The sequence below is a fragment of the Pinus tabuliformis genome, chromosome 6 (genome assembly GCF_031772625.1).
Source record: "Pinus tabuliformis cultivar Carrire ecotype Pingquan chromosome 6, CPIR1, whole genome shotgun sequence".
In the NCBI taxonomy this organism is placed as follows: Eukaryota; Viridiplantae; Streptophyta; class Pinopsida; order Pinales; family Pinaceae; genus Pinus; species Pinus tabuliformis.
The window spans coordinates 856,762,602-856,780,087 of NC_142292.1; the positions used below are offsets into that span (position 1 = coordinate 856,762,602).

Below are 17,486 nucleotides of genomic sequence, written 5' to 3' on the forward strand. Positions count from 1 at the left end.
ATATTTACAAATTCTAATTATTTGAATTTTTTTATGGAGAAAAAATAATAAATAAATATAAAAACAAAATTAAATTCCAATATTAAAACTATTTATTGTAGACAATCGTTTGAGTGTCAATGTTATAATAAATTATCTTTATATTTTAGAGAAGTGATTCTCACATCTAAAACAAATATATTATATAATACATGTTTTTATTATTATTAAATATTAAGGTACAAATTTCAAAATAGGAGTATGACACCATAATAAAGATTTTATTTGATTTAAATAGTACAATTTAAGAAATTATGCCGAATTATATTTGGCTTCAACCCTTTATATAATTATATATGAAACATACTAGATTATAAATAAAAATATAATAAGTCAACTTAATATACTGTAATTTTATCAACAAACCAAATCTTTATTTTTATTTAAAATTAATAATACCTCATATTTGTGCTTTTAAATTATATATAATTTTAACAAAGTTTACATGAGAAGCCATTTTGAAAATTATTTTTTTCAAAACATACATCTTAAAACATATCATTTTATTTACAATAAGAATAAATATGAAATTATTTACACCACTTTTAAAATTTGAAACCAGATATTAAATTCGGATAAGTGAAATTCAAAGTTTCTTTTTTAAAATGAAATAAAATTTAACAAAATTTAAAATAAGATATTGAACATTTTAACAAAATTGAAGAAACTGGATGTTAGACATTAAACTGGATTTATAATAATGTAATTTTCGTTTGTATGATGAATCTGAATCTAATTTTGAATGGGATGCATCAATTCCGATAAAGATGGATCGATAAGGTTATTCCTAAGATGCTCTCAGTTGAAAGACTATCTGATATAAATGAGTAATGAGTTTATGAAAGTAACGTATAACCAGTGTGATATTGCAAAGTTATTAGTGGAGTCAAATACTTCAGGTTACTCTCGCAGAACAACATATCTTGGACCATGTTGCTGTGTTTATAGGAACAGCCAGGCTATAAGATAACATCCTACTAACAATTCGAAACCCAAAGATGGCATTGGTTACAACAGCATAATCATAAAGAACAAAGGCTTTCAATGACACAGATTCGTATCACTGTAACTGAATCATATGGTTGCCTGTATACTCAGATTCGTATCACTGTAACTGAATCATGTGGTTGCCTGTATACCCTTCAGCTAACGCAGCCTTATCAACGAAAAATAACATAAAATATATCTGATGAGCAGGTGATGTGATTTCTATCTTTTCTGGAAGTTGAGGTATTTGATGGACAGTGCAAAGAACAAAGCAAAGACAACAGGGATACAAACGAGCACCAGTGCTACAATTCCCAAAAAGTCGTGTCTCATCCCGAAATAAGATTGTATGAATCTGGCCACCTTCACTTTCCCCTCTGTTGTCTCCATCTCTGTTTCTACATCACCCAACTGTGAAGCAATCAGACCATAGAGCGTCCAAGAAACAGGGGTTGCCCAGGTGTACCATCTCCACCATGCGGGCATTTTCTGTTTTCAAAACACAACCAGAAAATTGAATGTATTAGGACCACTCAACAGGGGCATTGTTAATTGCAGTCTAGATTGAAATTCAAATAGTTGCTGGAAGGAAAAATTGATGGACAGATCAAGAGTTGAAAATATGGCCTTACAGGTCGAGGGATAATGAAACCAGAGAAGAGATTCCATCCAGAATAAAAAGCTGATGAAATGATCGCAGCAATATGGTAACTTGGGGTCAAGGCTACCGACATCATTCCATAATAGGTATAGTATAGAAAAGTGAAAAACATGAAGAAGAGGAACCAGAAGAATTTAACAGCTGTCCACTCGAAAGAAATCATAGAATAGACCAAGATGGCATAGATTACAGACTGTACCAGAACATAGGGCACCTCAATTGCCACCTGTAGTGATAACAAGGATGGTCATTCGGTCAATTAATCTGCATAACAAAACTATAATCTCACTAGCTGTTGACATTTAGATTACCTGTGCAAGGGCATAAGGGAGTGCTGAATACATTCCAGCGGCCTTTTCTCTGTAAAAGACAGTTCGTTCAACCTCGACGACTGGCTGGACACTCGATGAATTGCTAACACCAAGGAAAAGTACAGCACTGTACATTGATCCCATAATATTCATTAGATCTTGTTGTTTACCTCTGCAAAAGAACATCGAAGAATACTTAGACGACATTGAGCAGTTGAGGCAAAAGGCGTTAAGAGAACACACAATTTTCTCTGCTTACAGAGAACGATAAAATAGTTTTCAAGGGAACAAATAAAGACTGTAAGTTCACTTGGAAGACATATGTCAGACTGATTTCTCAATATGCTAAGTGACTCTGTTGACTCAAATATGTAATAGATAATAAACTAATCAATGATAGAGAAAACAAAATGTCAAATTGAGGCGGGACCAGTTTTGCAAATAAGTCTATTATGCCTGTCAAGAGAGTGCCCAACCTCTTTGTTCCAAGGTCCCAAAAGATGGTCCCAAACAGTAGGGCAACCACTGTAGTGAAGAAAAAACGCACAACATTATAGTGTGGATTCCTCCAATATGACCAATGTTGCTTCCAAAGGCATGCCACACACTGAACCTTGAAGGACTGTGCATACTGTGTTGGAAAACTCAGATCCTGCGAGCCAGGAGCAGGGGTGCTTAGCTCTTGAATAAGGGCTTGATTCCATCTGAAAGCAGAACAACATAACTGTCAAATAAGGATTTTAAAAGTATTACAGTTTCTTGGGAGAAATTATGTTACGACGATAGGGTAACAAAATTAGAGATGCACAATAAAAAAGCTCTAAGTTCTCAAACAAATTCCTACAATTATGTTAGACATACTCATAGAGTGCTGATTTTCTGTAGATCTCACCAAACTCTACACCAAGTTTTTCCTCAGCAGCTATGGAACTCACTTCCAGCGCCCATGTCGCTGGATTGTATACTTCACGAATCTGTGGTATTCCTGGAACAGCCTGGTCAAACAACCAAGAATCGGACAAGATCATTCTTTCCAACCATGGATTGATAATGACAAGGGCAATCGATTACTAAATAGCTTATAATACACGGAATAAAAAATCAGTTATACCTCAAAATACTCAATGAGTTTATGAGAATAATGACCCACAGGACCCGCATAGATCGTTTGGCCACCTCTTTTCAGGAGCAAGAGCTGCAGTTTAGCAAATCAATAAAACTGAAAATTAAGCAATTATTCCCTGACTTGTTCTAGCCCTTTGCAACCCTTCATTTTTCTTAAGCCAAACAAAGAAACATAGAGTAGGCCTTTTGTTTCACATTGCATAGATTGACCATGAAAGTCTTTGAATTCACCTCATCAAAAGCTTCAAAGATATCAATGCTGGGCTGATGGATGGTACAAACAACAGTTCGACCTGTATTGACTGTGTTGCGAACAGTACGCATAACAATTGCTGCAGCACGGGCATCTAGTCCTGAAGTTGGCTCATCCATGAAGATTATAGAAGGGTTGGCAACTAGTTCGACTGCTATGGTAAGTCTCTTCCTTTGCTCTGTAGAAAGACCTGTCACTCCAGGAAGCCCTACAAGAGCATCTCTCAGAGGAGTGAGCTCTACGAGCTCCATGACTTCTGTCACAAACATCTGCACTTATTGTAACAGCAAAAATCTGTGAGTAAAAGCTGCTTGCAGAGTCTCATTAGTAAGAAATATCTCCACTTTGAAGAACTGCATGCAAAGGGGAGAAATTTAGACAAACCATTCTAGTTTTCTCGTCAACCTCGCAAGGAAGACGGAGCCATGCAGAATACACGAGTGATTCAAAGACTGTGACATTTGGAGAGTGGATATCATTTTGTTCACAGTACCCTGAGATGCGAGCAAAGGTTTCTTGCTTCTTAGGGAATCCAGAGATGCTTATATTCCCTTCTATATAGCCCCCTGTTTTTCTTCCAGCCAAGACATCCATTAGGGTAGTTTTTCCAGCACCGCTAACTCCCATCAGGGCTGTAAGTACCCCTGGTCTAAAGGATCCACTTACATTGGAAAGGAGTTGTAGCCTGTCGTGACCCAACCCTTCACTTTTCATCTCCTGTTACGAAACTAAACATTAGTTCCAGATATTCCATTGAAGAGAACCTGGGTATGTCAAACCACTGGCAGATTATCAATCCAATTGAATGATTTGTACATACACATACCGGTGGCATGTCAACATAATAGTTTATGTTCTCAAAAGACATCGACAATGGCCTGAAAGGAAGGATCATTCCTTTCTTCTGTTGTGTCGAGGCATGAGTGACACTGATTTCTCCATCGGGTGTAGAATTGTCTTTAGAGGTTAGATTATCTCTCCTCTCTGACAAGTAAAAATGACTGACAAAATTATTAAATCTATGAAAGAATAGTGCCTGTTTTTCTCATAAACTTTTAAAGCTTTGGATGTGACTGGTTATATAGTTTTATAGATTGCAATCTTTATAGTTCAATATTTTCATCTTTCCTTTCAAGCAAAACCAAAAACAGTGCTTTTGAGTCTAATTCAAGATCAGCACAAAGGTTTTCCAATGTCTCCCACTCAGTTGTCTGAGACAAGGTGCTACAGAGCAGTTATGTAGTTCATTCAAGTTTCTCACTTCGTTGTCTATTGCAAGATTCTAATCAGTTACAATCAGCATCCTTTCCATTTACAATGCACTCCAAGCTGTGAGCAATGGATTAAAATATTCACATTACTAAAATTATTTCTGGAGAGCTCATGCCTTACCACTGGACCTTCTTTGAGATGTCAGTTGAACAGAATGGTTGCTTTCTCCAGTTCTGTTTGCTTGCTTCTCTTCAATAGCATCTTCATATATAACAGCCTGTGATTGCCCTAAAGCTGTAATCGGAGCGGATTTTATGATGTGTCACTCTTTGTATAAAATTTGAATGTGAGAGAAACAGTAGCACAAACCAAATCTTATAATAGGATGCCAGACTTACGGTTAAGATACGCTAAAGCAACAATGAAGAGAATGTTGAAAAGTACAGAGAACCCGATTGATGCTCCAATGCCAATCCAATAAAATTTATCTTCAGCAAATATTCCACGAGATTCTAATACTGCACGTCCAATTGTTTCATTGGAGCTTTTACTGACAGGCTGCACAAAGATTAATTGTTGAGATGAAAGGCAATACTCAATATTTCTTTCCTAGATTATGATGATAGAACACTCAATTAGGACATGATAACACGTACTTTGTCCCATCTGGGAGCCAGAAATTCATTCACAGCTATGGCATTTTGGCCATAGGACATCGGTGAGCACCAGTATGCCCAAATCCACCAGCTAGGTATACTCTCTGTTCCAGAAACATGAATAAAGTCAAGCATTTCTTGTAACCCAAGATTGCCATAAAGTATTTTTCTTTGGAGTAAATATTATTTTTGCATATGCTATATTGTCACATACCTCTTGATAGCACAAATCCTCCAAGAACAAACACAATAAGCAAAGCAAATGATCCAAATGTTTGTGAGACAATCATGTTCCGACCCAATGAGGCTATGAATTTAAAAAGTGCCAACGACATTTGATGGATCACAAAGAGGACGAAGAATTGCTTAAGGAACCTGCAACAATGAAGGCAATCTCCTTGATTATTCGTTTCATATTTCAGTGTTCTGACAATGCAAACAATTTTGACGTGCCTGCTTCAATTTTCTTTTCTCATAGGGATAATTTGGAGGCAGAGAATGTTAGACTTTGTTTCCATTCATAGACCCTTTCATACATCAACCGATTAATTAACCTGTAAGATTTCTTATGCTTCTATCCATGTTTAATGAAATTAGGATATAGAAATTCATTGAGGTACGGAGGCTAAAAGAATTACCTCTCGGCCTCTGGTGCAAAACCGATAACATAGTATGTAACACAAACCCAAATGGCTGCTTCTACCACAGAGAGTGGAATCCTCACTATCCATGTTGGTAAAGCAAAAGCCCAACATGGATAAAACAGAAAGTCTCTTTGCTTGTAGAAAACTGGAAGGCGGCTAACTGTCATCGATAATTCTGGGAAACCATTGAACATTACATGGATGAGTCCAAAGAAAAGAGCTCCCATGTACAGGTTTCCATCATCAATATTTCGCTGATGCATTTCCGTGCGGAAAAACATGGTCATTGTGAGTATCCCTACAACTACAATCTGCAAATTTGTTTGTCAGCATTCATACTTCTTTTCTCCAATAAGTGAATTAAAAAATGGCACTCCTCATAATTTGGGTCCCAACTCACCTGTCCTGTTTTGAATATATATACAAAAGAATTTCTCTTTATAAGCATCCATTCTCTGGCGAAGCAGGCTTTGAATATGTTTATTTTACTGACACCATACTTAGAAGATGTAAGAGCAGCGGGATGGCTCTTTTTTCTATCATATGGGTGTGATAACTCTTCTGAAAGATCATTGCCAACATGAAATGAATGAAAGGCCTCTGCAAATTGTTTGACAGATACGTAACGGTATGGTTGGCCTTCAAGTGCCCAATACTGCTCTTGATCTTTTCTCGAGGTCACCTGTAAAATTCAAGTCGCTCCACCGCAAATGTAATTAATTAAGTGAAATTTAACGAGCTATCTTTTCGACGAAGATTTAAACAATCCATTTAATCACTAATGTGGTGAATGGACAAAAAGGAACCATGGTGAGCCAGAGCTCACAAAGATTATCAAGCTGTAGAATCCAGACATTTCATCTGTGAAAATTCTGTAAATATTTTGGCTTTGAGATCTAGATGGTAGTTTGCAACTAGTACTCTGAAACCATCGGACAAAACATAATTGTATCAGAAATTATACTTACTTCCTGTAAGAAATCAGCAACCGCTTTTCTGTCTGGGCACTTGAAGCCCATGGACTCGAAGAAATCAAGAACAGATTCTCGAGGTCCTTGATAAACCACCTCTCCTTCAGACAGTATGATGATATCATCAAATAGCTCATATGTTTCAGGGGCAGGTTGTAGAAGAGAGATCAACATTGTCGCATCCAAGAGATGGATAATTTGGCGGAAACACTTGATAATCTGGAAAGTTGTAGCACTGTCCAATCCTGTTGAAATTTCATCCATGAAAAAAGCTCTTGCACGACCGACCAACATTTCTCCTGCACAGATCTTGTCAAACAATCAGACAATTGCTTTGGCACTACCATGTTATGCAAATGCAAATTTACAGTGGTGCCAAAGAACTATTCCTGCTTAGACCACCTGTGGTAACTCTCTTCCTCTGGCCTCCAGAGATTCCACGGCGCATCTGATTTCCAACAATGGTGTCTGCACAAATGTCCAAGCCCAGAATCTGAAAGAAATCAAAGACACGGCAGCATATGTGAATAATCTGCATGCCTTAAAATCCTAATGCATTTTTATCCGAAAGTTTTTAAAGAATAACCTTTAACACATAGTCCGTGACAAGGCTAGTCCGTTGTCCCTCAATGGAAGTTTCCTGCATCAATAAGAAAAATTATGTTCCACAATAAATGAAAGTTTTTCTTGGCCCTGTTTCAGCAGGGAAAATACAGCTACTGCAACAACATATATGGAGTTATTTATCCATTAATGTCAGTTGATAGTATATGTCATTGGTCATATTTAATCGAGTAAATTATTGACTGCAACCCATATATATGGAGCTATCTCTCCATTAATAACCAATATAGAACTATCTCTCCATTAGTACCCACCAGCAAACAAGTAATATATACTACCTACCCATTAATGAAAATATAACTCTATATATATATTGTTCACCAGGTTGAACAAACAAGAAGGGCCCACCAAGGGCAAAACATGTATGTCAGGATTTGAAATTTGAATCGTGATACTAAACACCCAGCCTTTGCATCAAACCAAAACCCCATGGATGAGACAAGAGTCTTCAAGAATTAATTGAAGCACTGAATAGCACCACTCATTAGCAGAAATGCCTACCTTCATGAAAATATCAACATCAAAATCCGGCTTGATGCCGGCCTGCTTTTCACGTCTTAAAAGTTCTTGCAGCAGCTCTGGAAAGCAATGCATAAACAGGTGGTCAATATTCAAAGTAAAATGGGTGTGATCTTGGGAGAAAACTAAACAAACACTCACCGTATTTTGCTCCTACACCTTGACAACGCGCTGAGAAATCCATTGTTTCCCTTACTGTCATCTCTGCAAGGTGCAAGTCGTGCTGGCTAATATAAGCAGATGTTCTTTGAGGCACAAATTCATTTAATGAGTGCCCATTGTACGTTACATTTCCGGTGACCTGTAAAAGCAAAAGGAAACAATGCCTCTGTAAGAAATAAAATTACTTTCATGAAACAAAATACGAACAATATAAAAACTAGGCACATTCTATAGTAAACAATAATGTCGAAACTGCTTATTTAAAATTTGGATTGCAATTCTTACAGTAATGTCTTATTAGAATAGATTCTAAACTTACTTTGAGATCACGATCAGGGTTTCCAGCCAGTGTTGTTAGCAATGTTGTTTTTCCAGCACCAGGTGGACCAAGAAGAAGTGTCATTCTGAACAGTCCAATGACGTTTCAAATGTATTGAGATTGTGTCTGAAAACGGGTGACATATGCTGTACATCTTCTAGCTAGGAAAAAAGACCATATGAAAAACTTACCGAGAAGGCTTGATGATGCCACTGATATCATGGAGAATTGTTAGAGTCATCCTCTTTGACCGCAAGATCTTCATGTAGTTAAGAAATCCCTGGACAATAAAAACATTTTTGATGCTGTCAAATGGCAAGTTGTCAAAATTGCCAATTTCATTCCTACTCCATGTCAATTGGGTATTGAATCTTATTCCAGGACGGTTTCCATTAGAGTGTCTTGGATCTCTCTGTTCTAATCTGAAAGCATAGAATTTGCTGTCCTAGATGTCACTGTTCTTATCTGAAAGCATTTACTGCACCTGCTGAGATTTGAACCTCAACTCTTTTTACTGGAACACTTTATCACAAACACTAAGCCACAACCTAATTGTAATGTAATCATCAATGATATAACAAAGTGAATTTTTACGTGGCCTCGACTGAATATTTCTTGAAGGTAGCAGAAAACAGAATAGCCTCAAGGGTGGAAACGGCTGGTCTTTTTTGGTATTGACCAGCAGATATAAATAAATGGATCTAACACATTGATGGCAATTTTTGGTTTGCTCTTTGACACTTTGATAGTATTGGTTTTATCCTCACCTTTTTTTCATGACACTTTGATATTATTGGTTTTATATTTTTTATTGTAAAGTAGAGATAAATAAATAGATTTTGTTGGGGGTTTTTCTCAGAAAATCCCAAAAACAAACAGAATAAACTCCACAGAGGCAATGCTCTGTTTCCTTCTGCCACAGGATCCTTTTTGCACATGGAAGCTTTTAATAAAAATTCTCAGAACAGAGTATTACACAGCCAGAAAAATCCTTATATTCATTAAAATATAAAATGCCTGAAACAACATTCATCCTCTTTTGGTGAGAGGGACACCAAAATTACTTTCACCCATCAAAAACAAAACTCTGTCTCCACCTGAGAATTTACTGTGCTGGGTTTACTGCTGTAAAACCCCTTTTACATTCACTGCTGTGAAAAATATTTTTAACACATACTGCTGAAAAAAAATTTATTTGCAGCTCCACAAATAACAATTATATGCATATACTCCCCGCACTGCTGTGCAATATTTACCTTGCTTCACTCTAGTCAAAACAAAAAAACATTCTTGCTGCTCCCCCTCTTTTCTTTTCTTCATGCACTGCTGTGCAATACCATGACTTTCGCTGCTGCACATACCTCTCTCCCGTGTGCAACAATACCACAACACAAGCATATTTTTTATGGCTCGTTATAAAAAAAAACTTAATACAAAAAAAAATTCTACTACCGTGGGTTTTTCAATACATATGGTCAACGCTCCTTTTTTAAAAAATAACACACATAATATGTGCCCATACCGCTAGTGTAGTTAATATTCAATGTTTTACCAAACACTTACAAACCACATAACTATGCATTGAATGTTTTACGGCGGTCAATCAAACTTCAAATTACTCCACGCAAGTATTAAATGTTGTCCGTATGCAGGTTTGGAGCAATCGACGGTGGAGAGCGATGGAAACAATCGGACGGTGGACAGAGATATCGGGAGCCATTACATGACTGACCATTACGTCCCGAAATGTCAGAGATGATGACGTAGAGGGAGGAACACGCGTTCACGGTTGATTGCATCGGGTTCGAACATACTGAAACTACCTGCTGGTCGAAGGCGATCCGATATACTGGTGGTTTTGGAGGAGCGGTTTCGTGCTGCCGTCAATGTCCACGTCCGCCTGCATGGTGTCTGCAACCTGCAGTTGGAATTAACATTCCAACACTCCCCTTTAATTTCAACTGCTGGGCATTCAAACATACTCAAACACTTCCTCACATAGAGGGATTCACCAACACTGCTGTTACAAAAATATCTTCCTCACATAGAGGGATTCACCAACACTATGCTGAAAAACATCTTCCTCTTGACAGAGGGATTCACCAAAATGACTGTGCTGAAAAAGCACCTTCCTCTTTAACAGAGGGATTCAACAAGAACTTCACTTCCTCTCACGGAGGGATTACAAACAGACACTGCTTTAGATGCAGTTCCAAAACAACCGAAAATATTACTCTGTTTTCTTCCTGAGATTTTACACTGCTGGTGTGTAGAAAATCTCATTTACATTAACTGCTGTAAAAAAGAGTTTTGCTTATACTGCTGTAATAAAAATATTTACTTACATTTACTGCTGTAAATAAAAATCCTCTTGCTTCATTCACCTTTTCACTGATGTGTAAAAACACATTTCTTCATTCTCACTTCTCTGGTTTCATTTTCTTTGCACTGTTGTGCTTCACCTTCTTGCCATCACACTGCTGCCTTTTTCTTATTTACTGCTGTCCATACCCATAACCATAGAGTCTGTATCCCCTGAGTTTTTATTCGCTGCTGCGTTGCCTCTGCAATTTGCACTGTTGTGCGTAAAAATTTCTCACATTGCTGTGTCTGTTACCCTCACTGCACTTCTATGCATCTCATTCTATTTTCTTCATTCGCTGCCCTTTTCGTTTCACTCATTACACTGCGTTACTTGCATATAAAAGGAATCATCCTCACGCTGCTGCGCTTCATTCTCCACAAAAAAAAAAAATTAACACGGGTTGCCCCTGTTCCTTTCTACACCCTTGCTTCACACAATCTTCGTCTTCATTTTTTTTATTTACACAATGCACTGTTGTGCATATATTGGATTTCGGTTCAATGAACAACACACTCACTGCACTTTCATTTACTGTTGTAAAGAAAAATTTCTTTTACATGTGCTGCTGCCCATTACATTTCGTTTCATCAATAACAAAAAAAAACTTCATGCTGCTGCATTTTTCATATTCAACGCTGTGTGAAAAATTTCATTGCATTCTCAAACACTGGGCATTTACACTCTGTTGCGTTTTTCCCTCTTCTCATTTTCCTCTCACTGCTTTGCATTTTCATTGCCAATACAAAACATTTCCATCTACTGTGCATTACACTCACTCTGCTGTGAGTATATTCTCTCACATTACATAAAAGGAAAACTGCATTCCATTGCTATGCATTTCAATGCATGTGCTCCACAAAAAAAATTTCAAACTGCTGTTCATTCTAATCCATGTGCTCCACACACAAAAGTTTCCACGCTTCTATGTTCTGTCTTCGCACTGCTGTGCGGGTCTCCTTGCTTTGCATTACAATGCATATAAAATGCATATGATTCACATCGAATTCATTTTCATCTTCACTCACACACTGTTGTGCGTTCTACTGCTTCTCATTTTTCTTATCGTGCTGCTGCACTTCACATTTCAACGCTGCCCCTTTTCCTTCTCCGCACTTCTGTGCATATTGCATTGCATATGTGATAAAAAACAAAGCAAAAACATTACATTTTTCAACACCGCTGCATATTACATTTCAGAGGGATTAACAACAAAAAAAAATTTCATTTGCGCTCTGCTGCGCTGCAATACATCCTCCACGCAGTCTCCATGCCCTGCAGACTTTTCTTCTCTGCTTTTATGGAAGATTTAATTCCATATCTCTCCCCTATAACAAGATCTTCATCAAAGAATGACTGTTACAACAGTTCAGCAATTATAATAAAAAAAAATTACAGGCTCCCCTTAACTGTATGCATCATCTTCTTTCAGCAAAGTTTTCTCAAAAGAAACTTAGATCAACTAGGGAGCTCAAGGGGCTTTCAGACTGTATTTCCTTCCTTCTCCATACTTGTGTAACTTTCTTCTTTTGCATGGGTCTAGCTTGTGTAAGAGCCCATGTTAAGTTACAATCACGTGCCATATGCCCAATGTTATGACACTTGAAACATTCTACATTGTTCATGAATAAGAATTCATGATTTCTTCTTATAAAATTATTTCTTGGAGATTGTCGGAGACTACAACATCTATCTCTATGAAATGCTCTACAGTCTTTTGCCATATGACCAAAGTTTGAGCAAGAATAACAATAACCAAAAAATGAACTTTGGTACCTGGGAGATGGAGGTTTCCTTGATGTACTTCTGAAGCCTTGCTGCCTTGAGATCCTTTGATGATAACCATCGCCTCTTGCCTCTTTGACATCAGCTACATTTCTTCTTGGAGCTGGTTTTCTACTTGGAGTAGGATTTCTTCTATTGTAGCCTTGATCTTTCTCCTTGCCTTTGCTGGAACTAGGAGCATCACCATTTCTTTCTGCCTTCTTCACATCTCCTTTGCTTAAAGCATTTTCATTCTTGTTTGAGGGTTCACCTACATACCCAAGTCTTGATTTATCAGATGGGGATCTGTGATAGCTGAGCATGTCATCCAAGGCTTGAGAGCTCTTCATGATTTTGTTCATTTCTTCAACCTTTTTCTTGAGGAGAACAATCTCTTCTTCCAATCTTTCACACTCATTATTCTTCTTTGCAAGTTGTTCCTCAGTTTCTTCTTTGCTATGAGTAGCTTCAGCTGCTACTATTTTAAGGGAGATAATTTCTGACTTCATTTTGGAGATTTCTGCTTCACTGCTCTCCATTTTCTTCTCAGCTTCTTGTGCCTGCTTCCTGGCTTCTTGTAGTTCAGACTTAAGGGAGGAGACCTCTACCTTGTACTGTCCAATGTCTTCTACAAGCTTGTTCACTCTCTTGTGCCTTTGTTCAAGTTGACTTGACAAGGCGTCTTCCTGCTTCTTTGCTTTATTCAACTGATTTGTCATGAATATGACTTCTTCATGATGTTTCCTCTTGCATTGATCAAGCTCTTTCTTAAGCTTGACGAGCTCTTCATCCCTTTCTTTTACTTGAAGTTTGATGAGGTCAACCTTCTCACATTCAGCTTTTATGATGGGTTCAGAATTTTCTTCTTGACTGATGGTCATGGTCAGTGCTCCCTTTGCATGAAGGTCATGAAGTCTGTCCCAAATATCCTTTGCTGATGAATATTTTCCTATTTTCTTCTTTATAGAATCAGGCAGTCCATCCAAGATTGTCTTTTCTGCTTTTGCATTGTACTCCTTGGATTCTCTATCCATCTTGCTATCATCAATCACTGATTCCCAGATTTCAATCCCTTGAGACTGTAAGACAACCCTCATTTTTATTTCCCACATATCAAAATTTCCATTAAACTTTGAAGCCTCAAATAGAATGCTTTCAAGTAGATTGTCTTCTATTTTAGTAGAAGAGGGAGACACATTTTTAAGAGGTTTGGAGACCTTTTTCTTTGACCTTGCCATTCTTAACTATGCTTAAAATAGCTGATTGTGTTTTTAAAATGACTCACTGTTTGTTCAACATCAACACAGAAAGAAAACTTTGAGGAATACCTGGGTTCTTTTGCCTGAGACTTCACTCTGCTGGAGAAGCTTTCTCTGCTGCAACAAGAATCTTTCCTTCAGCTTCTTTGACACCTTCAAAGAGCCTGGATTGGCTCTATCACCGTCAAAGAGCCTGGACCAGCTCCGATACCACTGTTGGGGGTTTTTTTGAGAAAATCCCAAAAACAAACAGAATAAACTCCACAGAGGCAATGCTCTGTTTCCTTCTGCCACAGGATCCTTTTTGCACAGGGAAGCTTTTAATAAAAATTCTCAGAACAGATTATTACACAGCCATAAAAATCCTTGTATTCATTAAAATATAAAATGTCTGAAACAACATTCATCCTCTTTTGCTGAGAGGGATTCACCAAAATTACTTTCACCCATAAAAAACAAAACTCTGTCTCCACCTGAGAATTTACTGTGCTGGGTTTACTGCTGTAAAACCCCTTTTACATTCACTGTTGTGAAAAATATTTTTAACACATATTGCTGAAAAAAATTTTATATGCAACTCCACAAATAACAATTATATGCATATACTCCCCGCAATGCTGTGCAATATTTACCTTGCTTCACTCTAGTCAAAACAAAAAAACATTCTTTTTGCTCCCCCTCTTTTCTTTTCTTCATGCACTGCTGTGCAATACCATGACTTTCGCTGCTGCACATACCTCTCTCCCGTGTGCAACAATACCACACAAGCATATTTTTTATGGCTCGTTATAAAAAAAATTCTACTACCGTGGGTTTTTCAATACATATGGTCAACGCTCCTTTTTAAAAAAATAACACACATAATATGTGCCCATACCGCTAGTGTAGTTAATATTCAATGTTTTACCAAACACTTACGAACCACATAACTATGCATTGAATGTTTTACGGCGGTCAATCAAACTTCAAATTACTCCACGCAAGTATTAAATGTTGCCCGTATGCAGGTTTGGAGCAATCGACGGTGGAGAGCGATGGAAACAATCGGACGGTGGAAGGAGATATCGGGAGCCATTACATGACTGACCATTACGTCCCGAAATGTCAGAGATGATGACGTAGAGGGAGGAACACGCGTTCACGGTTGATTGCATCAGGTTCGAACATACGGAAACTACCGGCTGGTCGAAGGCGATCCGATATACTGGTGGTTTTGGAGGAGTGGTTTCGTGCTACCGTCATTGTCCACGTCCGCCTGCACGGTGTCTGCAACTTGCAATTGGAATTAACATTCCAACAGATTTAACACTTTGGTGGAAATACATATCAAAATGGGGCGGGAGTTTGGTTTGGTTAGCGTATTTGTTTGGTTTGCTGGGTGGAAAAACACATCAAAATGGAGCAGGAGCTTGGTTTGGTTAGGATAGTAGTTTGGTTTGTTTAGAATAGATTATGCAAAAAAAAGTTGCGTTGAAAGCGGTTTTTAATATTTAGAGAGTTTCAATTAAAGTGTGGTTTAAGGGGGAGTAAGTTTGGTTATTATAAATAAATTTTATATGAGATATTTAATGGAGTTGTTTTTAATGTTATTTTTTTAAGTTTTCGGTTGATTTTTTGGTCGGAATCCAGCAGAAAAATTTGCGGTGAAATTTTGATTTTTGTTATTAAAACTGTTTTTTTTTTTATTACATATATGGATTTAGCACTCTAAAAAACCCCTAGAGCATTTCTCTTGTGCAGAGTTTACCCATCAAACTTGTGATTACAATGAATTCTTACCGTATTTTAGACAAATTAAATCGGAAGAATAAATCGATTTTTTTTTTTAAAATCACATTAAAAACAACTCTATATTTATTTAGTTAATAATTATTCAGTTAAATATATTGTTAAATAGATAATCTACAATTTAATATTAAAAAAACATATAATTAAGTGAAAAAAAATTATACCTTGTTTATAAAAAAGATGAAGTAATATTTAATAAACTACAAAAATGTAAAATCAATAAACTAATTATTAACTTATAGCCTATTACTTAATAAATACCATAACCAAAAAAGCCTAATACAAAATGTCCTCCTAATCCAGAATGTGCTCGAAATAAGTCCTGGAAATAGGATTTTATGCTTATCGTGGTGGGTTTCCTTCCGAACTTTGTCCAGTCGCAAACCTGGTGTCAGTGTTGGGTTTCCTTCCGAACTTTGTCCAGTGGCGAACATGGTGTCAGGATTAGATGTTGACGTACATTTGTAGAAAAGGGGATCCAAAGTGTTGCTATTGAATGACATTTCCAAATAAAGCAGGTCCTGGGTTCCAAGGGCGAACATGGAGGTCCTGGGTTGCACTCCTAATTTGTCCAGGGGCGTACATGGTGTCAGAGTTTGGTGTTGAGGTACTTTCGTGGAAAACGGGAGCCAAAAACAAATTTGGTGTTGAGGTACTTTCGTGGAAAAGGGGAGCCAAAACCAGTTGCACTGGACAAGTTATTACCCATGTGAGACTGACGAGCAGGATTAGCTTTCCGAATCCTCCAGACCAGAACAATCAAATCAAAAATATATCGTCCAGTCCCTCACCTCGATGATGTTGACAGTAAAATTGAAGAGAGTAGGAAGTGCTCGGCCTCCGACACGGGCATCTGCCTCAATGTTCAGGTGCTCAAACCGAACTTCTATAGTTGGCAACGCAATCCCAACTCTGTGAAGTATTGTTTAATTAGATATTAAATTGGTATATGAAATTTTTAATTTCTCACTGATTCTAAAGATACATATATACTCTACCTTTATTGTTTTGAACTCATAATAGTGTAGAAAAAAACACACTTTTAATCATTAAACATTATGATTGAAAAAACTCAAGCTCAGGTTAGATCTGCTTTACCTGTCAATCCTCTGTTTGAGCTTCGTCAAGAACCGCTCGTTGTCTACTTCCGCCACCTGCAGCACTCTCTCAATGAACTTCTCGCGAATTTCACTGGAAAGCGATGTGACATTCACATGCTCATACCTGAAGCTCCCGGTGTCTGCAACTTCGTGTATAATGGACTTCCTCAGCCGATCATAAGTTGGGAGCTTCTCAAGAGCAGCCCATTTGAGCGCCTCTTCGTCCTCCTCCACGTGGATGCTCCTCCTACCAAAAGACCCAGAAAAGGCACCGTCTTCGCCACTCCATGCATTGCGCCCAGATCCCCACAACCCGCCTGATTGCAAACCCACAGGCACTGCCATGACGTTGCAGAGCTCCAGTTCCTTCAACAAATTCTGCAACAAAACCTAATAGAACTGGAGCAGCGAAGCCACCACCATGGACAAATATTTGAATCTCCGGATCATCAAGCTACAGGACTACAGAATGAGACAAGCAAACTGATGCTTGATGGGATTCTAGAACAGCGCTCTCCTAAGTCAACTAATCTGCCCTAATAAATTTGTGATCCATTCAACTTAATACTGTCGCAACTACGCCATGAGGGAAGTCTTGCAGAAGCAAATATGCCACGGAACTTTTTTTATAAACGGCGGATCCGTTGTAGCAGTGAATTCTACTACGTCACCTATATTGCCGTTGCCGTGATCAACTTGTTCAGATACATGTAAATGCAAATTCCAAATT

The 17,486-nt window shown here is 37.7% G+C and overlaps 2 protein-coding genes across 12 annotated transcripts; both read right to left on the minus strand.

Moving 5' to 3' along the window:
• Nucleotides 1-1,233: 1,233 nt before the first annotated feature.
• Nucleotides 1,234-8,005, minus strand: LOC149261589 (ABC transporter G family member 35-like). Of its 11 annotated transcripts, none has more exons than XM_089382049.1 (19): nt 7,985-8,005; nt 7,446-7,499; nt 7,262-7,352; nt 6,857-7,158; nt 6,289-6,570; nt 5,883-6,199; nt 5,459-5,619; nt 5,245-5,348; nt 4,987-5,146; nt 4,834-4,882; nt 4,203-4,305; nt 3,761-4,093; nt 3,355-3,645; nt 3,110-3,193; nt 2,860-2,993; nt 2,475-2,702; nt 1,999-2,170; nt 1,659-1,913; nt 1,234-1,515 (listed from the first exon to the last, which is right to left on the minus strand). In XM_089382049.1, the coding sequence occupies exons 1-19, from the start codon at nt 7,988-7,990 to the stop codon at nt 1,249-1,251; spliced, it is 3,393 nt and encodes a 1,130-aa protein (XP_089238175.1). In that variant the 5' UTR covers nt 7,991-8,005; the 3' UTR covers nt 1,234-1,248. The 11 variants fall into 11 exon arrangements, with proteins under 11 accessions (XP_089238175.1, XP_089238167.1, XP_089238150.1 ...); XM_089382041.1 differs by having other exon boundaries at nt 4,203-4,333; nt 4,811-4,882; XM_089382024.1 differs by having other exon boundaries at nt 4,203-4,377; nt 4,777-4,882.
• On the minus strand, nt 7,991-17,101 carry LOC149261590 (pleiotropic drug resistance protein 1-like; the record flags this gene model as incomplete). The annotated part of the gene is made up of 6 exons (XM_089369832.1): nt 16,755-17,101; nt 16,448-16,568; nt 8,675-8,763; nt 8,484-8,568; nt 8,144-8,303; nt 7,991-8,079 (listed from the first exon to the last, which is right to left on the minus strand). Coding segments are annotated over exons 1-6 (891 nt in total), but the record flags the coding sequence as incomplete, so codon positions are not given.
• Between the last annotated feature and the right edge of the window lie 385 nt (nt 17,102-17,486).